General features: G+C 30.1%; 1 protein-coding gene across 4 annotated transcripts in view; it reads left to right on the top strand.

Annotated features, from left to right (window-relative positions):
- Window positions 1-1,098: 1,098 nt before the first annotated feature.
- The window catches only part of LOC123676503 (proto-oncogene tyrosine-protein kinase ROS), a 52,468-nt gene continuing 39,172 nt past the window's right edge, over window positions 1,099-14,394 (top strand). For 3 of the 4 annotated variants that reach the window (XM_045612412.1, XM_045612411.1, XM_045612409.1), the window contains exon 1: window positions 1,109-1,406. In XM_045612412.1, coding sequence (XP_045468368.1) covers window positions 1,287-1,406 — 120 coding nt within the window. In that variant the 5' untranslated portion in view covers window positions 1,109-1,286. Of the gene's footprint in view, window positions 1,407-14,394 lie in introns of all 4 variants that reach the window. The other variant, XM_045612408.1, reaches the window with a different exon arrangement.

Genomic DNA, 14,394 nt, shown 5'->3' with positions numbered 1-14,394 from the left:
CTGAAAATGAGCCATACATGGATACGTGTTCAAATTGTCTATTCTCCCTGTTTTTGTTGTTAAAGTGAGTTGTTTGTAAAAATGTTCTATTTATTTTTATGAAGAAATTAACTATCTATTTCTATATAATGATGTACTTGCCTTGTTTCTACTTATCTGTTCAATAAACTATTCATTCAAGATTGTTCACTCAAAAGTGAACGCTGCAAATAAAGCAATTACACTAATCTTCTTCTTCTGCAGCTCTACAAGACTGGGTGGGTTTTGGCTGGCCGGACTACTACCTTCCATGATTGACGGTTGTTCATTAAATTATTTATCATAAGATATTCCCATTGTTGCTATAAATCCTCAATCCTAGGGCCAAACACTATTTTATAATATCTATACTTTTGTTGCAAGAGAAAGTGAAATGAACATTATACGAGTATGTTGTAGAAATGTTCAAATGGTCTAATAAAATTACTTATTTAAAGCAAATTCAAATACTTATTAGTTTATAGAGACTACATACAGATAATTACAGCATGGAGATAAAAAAAAAATTCCTTTTGGAAATTTGTCGATTCGATAGTACCAATTGAGAAGATCGATCAAACTCTCGGCCGATTGAAAGTTTGTTATGTAGCGTGATCTTCAGTTTGCTGTTGGCAGACACTTATAGGAATTTTTCCAAGAATTCACAAAAACAACTAATTCCAAACTTCTTTTCGGACGATAAAGTTAGGTTTACATTTGTCTCTTGCTCCTTATATTCAAGCGATTTAGTTTTAGTGCTGTTTCTGGTGCATTGCAAATGAGAAGTCAAGTATAGGTACTTTGCAACAGTAAAATTACAAAAAAAAAATATAAACGCAACTTTAACGTCAAATTTTTCGTTCGAGAAAAACTGTAAGAAAATTTTATATTAACATTTGTAAATTTCAGGAATATTTTTCCGACTTAAGTTACGGGAAATTAATCGAATTCATGCATACAGAGGTAGAAGCTCCCAAATTAAGTCCAGTACATCAACCAATCGCTAAGCCATATTTCAACCGCATGAGCAACAGTTGCAGCAGACCAAGAAGAAATTTAAAATTTCAAACTATGTATTCCACCAGCCAGTGATCACGTTCAAACCGAGTACTCTGCGCAATGCGGATCGCTCTTGAATTTTGTGCGCCAAAGCAGCGAAATTTTGAATAGTTCGATGTAAACAATTACGCGCAACGAATAAATATATTTTTATGTTTTAAAATATTGGTGCAGTCTTGAGGTTTGCGTGAAAAAATGATTATGAGTTTATGATGACAATGAAATCGACTTTGATTATTTTGTGTTTTGTGCTAAGGACCATTCACGCTGACTTGGATCTCTTAGATTCAGATGTTGAAAATGAATGTACAAAACATTGCCCAGTCCAGGTAATTTTCTTTATCTTCGACATTTTTTGAATTATTGCTCTCCCATAAATGGGTACTTAACACTATCTTGCATATTCATTGTGAATGTATCAAAATAATATTCAAAACGTCAATTTCATTAACCAGATTAAAAATTTTTTGCTCATTAGTATTATTTGACAGACACATTTTAATCTCGAAAAGAATCAAATTTTGTTATGTTGCATAAACCAATTAAGTATTGATATTGTTGTTAAGGTTGTTGCTACCGAATAGGAATAGATAAATATAAAATTATTTATTTTCAAAAATTCATAGTTTAATCGAGGCTTATCCGCAGATCTTCAATTTTAATTACTCTTTAATTGGATTAAAATGTTACTGTTAGAATTGAACTCGTGTGTGTCTATTGATATGACTTTCGGTTTCCCCGATAACCAAATTCATACATCAGCAAAATTCTTTCGATCAAATTAATTCATAAACTGTTTCAAAAATTCTTTTAATTTCTTATCAAATATTTTCAATATCATCAAGTTACTATGCACTTTTCCTTCTTAAAAATTAAAAACATATTAATTTTTCATATACCTAGGGAACTTTCTTGAAGTTATAGCTTATTGTTTGATGAATTAAAATTAATAGATATGAACCAATGAACCGCAACAATAACCGGGGAACACATAATTAAAAAGCCTGGAGCATATTATAATTTGGAAAAATAATTAGGTGTAATAGACAAAGAACTCCAACTAATTTTCACCGAATAAATTTATTGCATTGAAAAAGTGAGAGGAATTCAAAATATAAATATACAATATCAACATGCGAAATTTGTATAGTTTTCTAAATGTATTAATATTTTTAAAACTTATTTTATTCATTTTCTTCTATATATCTATTTAGACCTAGATAGTATGAATATATTCAAGATTAATATAATATGTAGAGTGCGAATTTTGGAATTTGTTTTACATTGATGTCGTGTGATTTGTTATCAGGATACCTCAGACTGTTTATATATTTTACAAAATATTTCTAATGAACCTCATATATTTATCGGTGTGATGTGTATGACATTTGACCAATGACCGTTGATTCCCAAATTGTTTTCAATAACATCTCGCTTAGTATAATAATTTATCTTGACTTTGAATTGAATTAACATTGTTCAGCGTGATACCCCAATTTGCGGATAAAGCTGAGGTCTTTACACTCGACTTAATAATTTTTCACTCTTGTTCACGAGTATATAAAATGAGCCTCTTGATTTCTTTCTATTCTTCTGTACCTGAATTGAATACTTGGTTGATTTGGAATACAGATTTTTGTCTTCATGAAATTTGGTTTTGAGAGGGTTATTTGATAGATCTTATGAACTTAGAAATTGAATTAAAATTAGTAGTTTGAATCCCTAATTTCAGGGATTGAAATGGTTTTTTTAATCCCTAGGAATTTAAAGTGATTTACATCCAGTAACAATACTAGAACAATAGTACCTATAAGCACACTACTCCTACAAGATTTCTTATCTAACACTTTTGTGACTAATTAATTATTTGTTATTGTAGGCTTTTTTTTAACTGGTCATAGATATATAATGTCTTTTAAATATTTTCCAAAATGCATAAAATAGTGTATAATAATTTGGTTTGTAGCCATTATCAAATATGGAGATTCTAATGGTAGTGATAGATCTCCAGAAACAAATGAGTTATACAGAAAAAAAGAAAATCTCGATTTTTAGTTTTTTCGAGATATCTCGGGAACCATTGGAGATATTTTAGATCTGTTCACACTAACACACTCATCCCTAAATAACGTACCTTTTTTTGCAGTTCAAACCAGTTTTTAACGGTTTTCGATGTCCCTGTAATGGCCGCTTAATAGTACTAAAAATAATTTCAACAAATATACAGGGATAGTGTATATTGGTTGAAATTATTCTTAAATTTTATTTAGTTTATTTTTTTTCAAAAATACTGAAGTACATATTTCGTTTAGGAAAAACTTATTCTAGATCACTTTGGAATTCTCACTGTTCAAATTGTTTTTTGAATTAAACATATTGGAACCATAATACAATATACATGATTTCTAATTATTATTTTGTTAAATTTTATATCGAAGCGGATATTTTTCACAATGCGAAATTTATTGGAAAATATATTTCTTATTAGATTATTCTTTACTAGCATTCAAAACAAAAAATTCCGCATGATATGCGCAAAACCGTGTAGTATTATACTGAGAGGTTAAAACCTGTGTAGTATTATACTGAAAGGTTAAAACCTGTGTAGTCATTTCCCACAGTTCAGACTATGAAGAATGATTCCGCATGTTGATAGATAAACGAAATCAGACCTTTAAAAAAGTTGTTGCTAGAGAAATGTAGGAAAGTCATTCAGTTAACGAAGGCCATTTTGAAATAAAATCAGCTCTACTTCAGCGTTTTAATTTGTATTTTGTGAAAATTTAATGGCTAGTCACAATCGTAGGAGAAGTGTGTGAAAACCACATTTTTTACTAGTTGGTTGCGTAAAATTTCAACACCTTTTTCGTTTTTCTCCTACCTACTGAATACACAATATACTATTAAATCTGGATACTAATCCTTTAATTGTTATTGACAGGATGACAGTCTCATTTCAGAGTTCATATGAAAGATAATTTCAAAATGGTTATAGAATCAAAAGGAGAACCCTGATCCAAATTATCAAGTTAGTTGAGGATACTGAATTCAAATTAATACCAGAAAAATTTAGATAAATATACGTATTATAGAGAAAATCGAAGACAAAATAGAAACACTCAAAATAAGAAGTTATTTTGTTTTTGTAACCAAGCAAATCTTTAGATTTCGTGATGCAGGTATGATATAAAATGCCTTCTTCGAGATCACTTACCATCATGTAATTCAAAAAATTTATTACTACGAAGATATACCTAAAATGCAATATTTTTCACGGAAAATTAGTTTTGAAGTTATGAATTCTCAATTAGTATACAAATCAGAATAAATAAACCGGACTCCAAACTTCTAAGCATATTATTGATTTGGTAGATTTTTCATACGAGTTGGGATTTTCTGTCAGACAGGAAAAAAAAAATTCGAAATGTTTTCCAGTGAAAATTGTTATAGTAACGCTCATTCCAACCCGTACTATAATATAATAATATGTATTATAAATTTATACCGATTAATTTATTTCGCGCATAGAAGGAAAATCGGAACTCTGATGAGGTCTTTAGTAATTTCACCCGAGGAATCGATGGGCCCATTAGATTTTGGGCCCAGAAGGGCCTTATAAGAGATATGAGGCCCAACTTTGAAATTTCAAATGCAAACCCATCTTTTTTATTGCAAATTCGGATTCAGCGGCAGATTTTACATCTGACTTGGTTGAAAATTTTTTCCTCCATTTTTGGGTTATATGCACCGTTTTTTGTTAAAAAATCCGGGGTCGTTCATTCAGATTAGGATGCAAAAATTCATATTCTGATACTAAGGTCCTTGATAGTATTTCTCGTTGAATCGATTGAGCCCATCAGATTTTGGGTGTAAAAGGGCCCTATACGATATGAGAGGCCCAACTTCGAAATTTCAAATGCAAACCAATCTTTTTTATAGCATATTTCAAAATTCGGTCTCTTATCTCGTATAAGGCCTTTTTGCAACCAAAATCTAATTTGGCATTATGATCTGAATGAACGACCCTGCATTTTGAACAAAAAACGCTGTATATGGCCCAAAAATGGACGAAAAAAATGTGGTTTCAATAATTCGTATGTAAAATTTCCCACTGAATCCAAAATCTGATGGGCCAATTCGATTCCTCTGGCGAAATTACTAAAGACCCCATTATCAGAATTCCGATTTTCTACCTGTGGGCAGTGCCGCCGTCAGATATTTTGGCGCCCCGGTAAAATAAAATTTCGCCGCCCTGCTTTCCTAATTCATCTGGATTTGCTTTGAAGGAGCACATGTTATTCCTCTCAGGCATCTTTTCAATTTCATATGAAAACGTATTTTTTAAATTAAACTCACCTTGTCAAATTTTCAAAGAACGTTTTGTTGATTTCATCCAAAAACGTCCTGAATGTTTAAAAGTACGACGCTCTATAAGTCTTCAGTAAAAAGACAACGTAGTTCCTAAAAGTGCATTTAAGAACCTATAAATATTTTCATAACTAATATAGTAGAGAGCTCCTATTCAATTTAAAAAAAAATTGGCTCTTGGCAATTTTAATATTTTAATTCAAACAGTGGTATTTTCACTAAGAAAACTTTATGTCAAAAAGTACGTCTTGTTTTATTAACTGACTTTTGAATCACCCGGTATAATAGCTTGAACGTATCGCAGGAATACGAAATTAATTATCAGATTAATTTCAAAGAATTCGCCATTGTGTTCTCCTTCAATAAACCATTAAAATAGTCTTCGTGCTCATTTTCCGCGTCATCAGTGGTATTCCAGACTGACCAATGCGATAGCACCAGTTGAAAATTAGCAACAATTTAATCGATTTAGATTAGAGCAATTTCTGAAATGGCACCAAGAAATGATTCGCTCAAGGATTCTAGGATATTGCACTTGAGAAAATAATAAACAGTTACCACATGTATAATGCCATGTGATACGAATAGCAGAGATTAATTAAAACAATGCAATGCTCTTGTCCAGATCCGGCACTGCTGGATACAAGTGAATATTTCGGAAATGAACTGGATTACGGAGTTAAGAGTTTTTGGCGATTACTACTATAATAAGTGTTCTTTGAATTTATATTATTTATTAATTTTTCTTACAAATTCATGAGCAATTTATTCAAGAAGAATTTAAAGTGATAAGGTGAACTGATCTTATAGATTCCAAAAAAAAAAACAAATTAAACTATACGCAATATGTTTTTGCTCGAACTTATTCTCGTATATAATATTGAAAGAGGGAGAAGTTTTTGATTGTAATGAAAGTTTGTTGCTTCTGTCGTTTTGTAAGTGGTGACGCTAGGGGAGGGGGCGCCCCTCCCCCCTTAAAATTTTGCTGCCCTCCCCCCAAAATTTGACATACTAAGACTAAAATAATTACAAGATCAGCAGAACTATAATTTTCGTGTTTTACTTCGATTTACTTTGCCCCCCCCCCAAAATCCGGCTCCGACTTGGGCCCCCCTGTTTTTGAAAGGATATTTCTCAAGAAAGTTTTTTCAAAACAAATGTCATGAGCAAAATTGCTAATTAGCAATAAACTTTGGAATTAAACTATGAGAAAATTTTGCGAAATCAATTTTCAACGACACGATTTCGCGAGGTTACATAAAAACCAATGACTAATTTAACAACAAAGAAAGTTATCTAATTAGAATTGTATTTGTTATCACTTGTCAAAATTTTAGTGCTGAATAAACATCGAATTGATTTTGACGACATGAGAAATATATAAAAGATTTGGCTCTGGAAATGAGAATGGTATATTGCCAGTTTTTGATGGTTGTTGATATCAATTTTTAATTTAACTAACACTTATAATTCTTTTTAGATTACCCAATTGTTAATACTCGAGAACCTAATAGTTCACCAACTATATAAACTCTAAAATATTCAATTGAAAATACCTATTTTCCTAAAAAATATAATATAATAAATAAATATCAATATAAGTATAGCAAAACTAGATAAACCTTAAAAAGTTTAGGGTAGTTAACTCCTGAAATATTTCCATTTCCAGGAAATATTGAAGAGATAGGATGTGTAAAAAAATATTACACGAAATATTTTTCTGGAACAATTCTTTTCGAACGACTAGTCGCTTTCTGATCGTTTTTTTTTACTGTCTGAGGTATATTTTTTCCAATTTTGCATGATATGACTATAAAAACCTCACAAAAACTGACCTTCCAGTTCTAAAACTAAATTATTTGAAAACAGAATCTCAATTCAACCATTATTTCAATACCTACAAAACAACCGCAACAAAACTACGGTCTTATTGAACTGAATTTCTCTCATGATGAGGGATTCTTATTGGTTTAATGAGTCAAGTGGACGATGTTAGTTCCGTGCAGGGAATGCACTTGAAATTTTCAGCTGCAAAGATTATAATCACTTAAAATGTAATCTTGCCATATCTTCATTGAGCTTTCTGCTCCAAACTTCGAAATCATTTGAACTTCATCTGATGGATGACGAAGTACATGACCTCTTTTAAAGTTTCTGAGAGGAGACTTCACTTATTAATAATTTCTCGTACCTACCTATAACGAAGGAATATGTTGACTCTTGACATTGTTTTCATTTCAATTGTTCTCCTATAATAATTTTTATTGACTTAATTATTGATTCATAGATTCTGAGAAAGAACACAACATTAGAAAAATTAAACTTAAAAATGATACAATACTTTTTGATTCATTATAATCAATAGAAAAGTTTAACCCTCGGTGATATTCTCACAGTATAAGTATAAATATCTGTGAAGACGAGAATTCGAATGGAAAAATGCACTAAAGAAGCTATTTGCATAAAATTGGTAGTTTCTATATACCTACCGTATGTTTTTTCTTTGAATTCATGAATTTCAAAGGCTGAAAACATTTATTTCCTATAATAAATCTGTGATAAATATTCGATTCAGTCCTTACTCTATGGAAATTCATTATCAAATTATATAAGACAAAATATTATATTTATGGAAATGATTTTGTTTCATTTTATATGATATATCTCTAATTTTTATTTTGTGTAGAATGTAAAGAATTTAAAATCCAATTGAATGAAGTCCGTTTGTCCAAAGATTTTCACAGGAATTATAAGATGATTAAAAAGTAAAATAACTTATTTCCGCTATTTATTATAAAGCGGAAATAAGTTATTTTACTTTTTAATCATCAAGATGAATTTCCGACAAGTAAAGACTGAGACAATCAAACACAGGAATTATAAGAGATATTTGTATGAAATTTAGTACACTGATTGCTAAAACGCATTGTTCATCTTGCTGCAGAACCTGATTATTGAATTTCAAAAGCTTAAAATCAATAAATCAAATTAAACAAATTCATACCTTGGAAACTTATCGTTCCTTACAGTCATCCAATAACATAATACGTACATATATCATAATGTTGTAAATGTAAATGGAAATAAGTAACTGAATATTCCAAAAAGTTTGTTGATTTGAGGGTATACCAAATGCCACATGCCAGTTTATCATTCCTAGCATTAGATGCATTCTCGCCTTTTGTGTTCATTAAAATTTATTTCATCCTCTATCGCGTTTTGAATCATTAAAAGGTCTTCTAGTTCATCGAATGATTCATCATTCGAACATTAATTGTCCAAAAATAATTTTTCTTCATTTTATTCCAGTGAAATGATTTCACATAAGAGTATTCATAAATCTGAAGAATTGCAATGATCTCATTGATCTCAAGCATACCTACACGAACTGTGGATATTACAGGCACATTGGAAACATTTTTGAGCTCTAATTTTACGAACAGGCACATGAACAAGCGTTCAAAAGCTCTTTACATCAAGTCAGTGATTTTCTTATTAGTCCTATTTAAAAGGTTCGTTATTATTACATACCAACAAAAATTATTTAATTGCGATCCTTATTGTTATGATACCAACAGTGGAATAAGAAATTTTAAGGACTCCTAGAGAACTAAACGTAAACTAAACTAAATGTAAATAAAACGAGTGGTCTTCAGTATTTTTCTCGATCACATAAAAACAAATAACTTTAGATAACCATAACAACTATTACATATTTTCAACTGACAAGTTATCAGTCACAGTTTAAGACCATGAAATGTCATGATATAAACGTTGAGGTTAATCCTGATACGCCTGAGATAAATGCTTTGAGAAGGTAATTAATTTTCAATCTTTTGTGAGATACTCGTTCGATAAAAAATATTTATGCAATATAGTTTTTAATTCGTTCCATTTTCATCGAGTTTCCATACAATTTATACTATTCAGTTATAATGGTATTGATCTTAACTTTCATAGAGATTCAATAATTACTATGCCAATTAAAAAACAACATAAAACGAAATTATTCCATGCTGGACAAATTTTGATAGACTCACTATTTCTTCTATTGTAGACAAATTTCAAAACAAATTTTCTTTACAAAAGTATCTACCAGCAGCAAGTACTGAGCTGTACATAGTAACACTTACAAATAGGTACACTACGACTAATTCATATCAAATTTTTCTCAGTACTCACAAATAAGCACTAATTTTGATAAAATAATTCAACAATCTATAAGCGTTGTTGAAGCGTGTATTTTCCATGATTAAATATCATAATCTACTGAACACAAATGACATAAGAAATGTCAAAAATAATACACAGTGTTGCTATTATAACTATTTCAAATTGAATCATTCCTATTGCGAAACCATAGTACAATCATAATAACAATAATGACGGTACAGGATCAAATAATTTGTTTTTATTCTTCAAAAAAATTTTCTGAAAAAACAATGAAAAAAATCGATGGGAATAATAGTAGTTTCTTCTGCCTGGTTTGTAATCTCAAGTAATGAAAAACACAATATGAAATAATCAATCAAGTTGTAAAAATGCAATAATTTTCAGTTATATACAAAAATTCGCAACATAAGTTTCGTTTTATTAGTTCCAACAATCGAATGAAAGATATATTGAAAAAAGGCAGCAATTATATTCTACTCTTATTCAAAATTGATTTGAATTGCAAATGAATATCTCTAATCAGATGGATATGCACCCAAACATTCATGGTCTAATTCAATTTTGTCATTCATATTCATTATGTGCTGGAAATAGTGAGACAAATTTGGGGGAGATATTAACGTAAAGTTCACACATAAATTAATCTTTATGTGACTTTTCATCAGTTGATTCCACCATACCTTCGTACATTTGTAGATATGGATCTCCATGTATGAACGAAAATTTGAGGAGAATTCATTAAATACTTGTAATTTTCGAATAACATAAAACCTTGAATAATCAATTTAACGATCGGTTTAAATGTCAAAAATCATCAATAAAATTTTTTTCAATAATATCATTTTCATGTGAGATTTTTCTATTGCTGAAGTATTTATTTTGGGTACTTCATATTTTATTTAAATGTATATACATAGGTAATACATTATTGATTATAGGTAAAGCTATGAAAAATTCCTAAAATTTATATTTTATGTTTTAATTTTATGAATATGTACCTACTCTATTCCTGTTATATGCATATTATAAAGAACATTGCTCGTCATTTGGTTCTTCAATTGATATTATTAATTTAGTTTCGAATATTTCATCATAAGATCCGTCATTATTCTTTGAAATTAAAAAATCATATCAAATTGCAAAGAAAAAAGAGCTTGATTAATATTTTCGGAAATGCTTGAGATATTCTGATTATATTGAATACATATTGACAGCTTATATGAAGATGCGACCTGATTAGAAAATATTTTTTTTGAGCTGAAATTATTCCAGTTTTATAATGTTCAAATAGAAAATATCTTCAGCGGCAAGTTTTTTCGAAAAAATCCTACAATTGTCAAAAAAATGACCTTATATAAGTGAATATTCAAAATCCCGAAAGATAAACAATCGGAAGTATTTAGAATATTGATTAAGAAGTTATTTTGAATTTTCTGATTAATTTAAGAACTACTATCTTTCAGTATCAATTGCTCAATATCTAGTTTTTTGAAATATTCAATATGGCATCCCCAAATGTTTTTCCTTGTTTCCTTTGTAATTTTAATTGCGAAATCATTCGAAAAATAATCTCTTAATATTCGTCTAATTGCTTAATTAACACCCTGTATAATTATATTGTATAACCTATCCCCAATGTTGTTAGATAGGTGTCGCATGCAACAAGTGATGTGATAAGTGAAATGTAGCATCTTTCACACTAAATTTTATCGTTTTATCTGAGATAAATTCTGAGAATCTATGTATATTACAACAGTACATTATAATATTCAAAGATTAATTATGATTTATTTGAATAAGAATTCATATGAATCATTAATACATGATAAATGAATTGTTTTTGGATGTTTTCGATTTAATTTTAATTTTCTATAGCTACGTGATATAAATAAATACACAAGAGATGGATACAGGTGACATCTCGAAATTTCAATCACAATATTTTCATAGGTTCTGGTCTCAATAATTAACTAATATTATTCCGGAAATTTTCAAAATTGAGTTTAAACTGTGGACGAGTTACTTCGAGTTCAAACCCTATAGCGTGATATTTATTATATGATTTTTCACACTAGCTGACAGACGGATATACTAAACCATAATGTGAATATCATTTCGAAAAAAGTTCATATAATTTTTTTTTAATTTCCAACGAGGCTTTCAAATCAAATTTCATCTAGATAGGGATCCTGCTGGACATTCGAATCATTCACTTATTACAGAGGTAAATTGAGTAAACCGGTAATCCTTTCCCACGTAACTCTTTCATTTTTTCAAACATCAAATTGAAGTCAAATTTCCTTTTCCTATATCGGAATATCTAAATCAGCCTTTATTGTCCATTTCACGCTTGTGATTTTTCGGCAAACGGAAGGGGCGTGTAGAGGAAGTACAGCTAGGTGCCCATGATGGGTAAAGACACGTTGGTGTCAGGTGGTGTACCTGTTAGGTGTAGACGATCAAGACATGAGATTTTTTTAATTTAGCTCTGGTCAAATATTTAACCCCTTTTCTCGTTTGTTTGTCCACGTTTGAAGCAAATATTTGGTATTGGAATATCTTAATACTTGTCGGATTTCGGACGATATTAGTTCGTTTAGGTTTAGAAAATGGTGGATGTTTATAGACATTCTTCGAATATTAATAATTTTCAACGATGACTCATTGATTTGAAATTTTAGTAATAAATATTTTAGACATATTTATTAATACCTACCTAAATATAATAAAATAGAAGAAATCATTTTATATAGGTACAATGAATGTGGAAACCACTAATGTAAAGTCAGGAAATTTTAAGCACTCATTCAACCATGGGAAAAATCAAGCCCTTGTAAACGACATAACTGTATATAAGTATGTAAATGAACAAGCGCTCCAAATCTCCTGCCTTCACATCACTGCTTTCCTATTTTTCCATTATAATTCTTGAATTTGATCAGGTTCTGGTAGCGTGATAAACATGAAATATTGCATCGAACTTAATATTGTTGTTTTTCCGATATTCTGCTAGAATTTTCTATGGTTCTGATGACGCTATATTATTCTGCCTATACATGCAGAACCTCAACCTGATCGGACCTGTAATCACGGAAATATTGGGTATTTCTTTACAAATATTTTTTTTGAATCTATAGTTTTCAGTTTCGATGAAATGATCAGCTCCAAAATCCCAACTACGCGAGTTTTGTGGTCATGGAAATATTGGGTAATTTTTTTTTCGAGATTCTTCTTGAATTTTCTATGGTTCTGGTTACCGAATCAAAATAAAATTTTGCTACAGGTGGATTGAGATTTTGCTTATACAAACTATTGAATATTAAAGAATGACCATTTCATGTTTGGTGCAAAATTTTGTGTGGAATCAGAACCTCAGAAAATTCAAGCAGAATATTGAAAAAAACTCATAAGTATCAGGGACAACATATCCGAACGATTGAAATTTTGCGTGTATGTAGAATAACAATTCCAAGAATCGTTGTGTTAGTACCGGAAGATCCAAAGAAAATTCGGGCAGAATATCGAAAAAAATGAGGAAGTCACTGAGTGATCTTTAGACGATTTCTTATGATTCTGATGACGCTATCAACATGGAATTTTGCACATTTTGTAATTGTAATTTTGTTGGAATTTCACGAAAATTTCCAACCCGATATTATCGGTTGTGACGGAGATATAAGGAATTTCCTTTCCGATATTTTGTTTGAATCTTCCATGGTTCTGATAAAATGAACAGCTCAAAATTTTGGTCTTGAAATACTCATTTTTCACGTATACCCAAAATTGACACCATTCGTTATTGTGGCCACAAAAATAATGGTAAAATTTTTTCTACATTCTTCTTGGATATTCTCAGGTTCTGGATTGCAATTAACATGAAGTATTGTACGATGCTTTAAATGGTTAAATAGAATAATCTTTTTGAAGAATCGTTCATAAAAGCAGATTTTATCTTATTTTAAACAGTAGTTTTGAAATTATCTGGAAAACAAAATTTTGAACGTCCATAATTACAGAACCTCTAGTAGGATTTTGACCTTTAAGAAACCCAACTGTGGCATCCGATTCGAGGTCCGATTATACTTACCAAATTCCAACTGAATCAAGTTTATTGAAGCAAAAATGTACATGAGAAATTTTGTGAGAAAATAACATAGAAAAGAATTCGAACGAGTGCGTATACATTAATGAAATTATATCATATTCATTTTCTGTTAATGTCATTGAATCGATGCAATAGAACTGGGATGTTCAAAGGTTTTTGGTTCTTTGGATACCAATACTTGTATTTATTTCATTTCAATAATGGGAGTTTGAAAAAAAAATAATATTAATTTGGTGAATCACTCCCTCTAGTCAGCTGGATGACTTCTAGAAATGGAAATTATCACACATTAACAATAACGAAGCTGTAAGTTGTTATTTAAGTTGATTTTGCCGTATATAATTTTCTTCCCTTTCCATCTATGAAAAATAATAAGGGTGACTTTATATTGTTCCGGATCCTTAATTTCTTGACCGTTAATTATAAAAACTAACACCAAAAGGATATTCTAGTTAAGAAAGATTGCTCTAATAAAGTACGACGGCTTCCAAATGATGGTCAATCTGAAACACTTACTGCTCTCCCTCTGTAAATAACCACAGTGCAAATGGGGTGTTAATTGACGTCCGACATGACACGTTATTTTGATTAAATAATAAGCTGCTACCCCTATTTGTTACACCCTAACCGACAAAAATATTAATATTAAATATCTTATTTTCTCATACAAT

This window comes from Harmonia axyridis, chromosome 3 (assembly GCF_914767665.1).
Source record: "Harmonia axyridis chromosome 3, icHarAxyr1.1, whole genome shotgun sequence".
Classification (NCBI taxonomy): Eukaryota; Metazoa; Arthropoda; class Insecta; order Coleoptera; family Coccinellidae; genus Harmonia; species Harmonia axyridis.
Note: the sequence above shows the minus strand (reverse complement) of the source record. Positions and strands in the feature narration are given on the sequence as shown.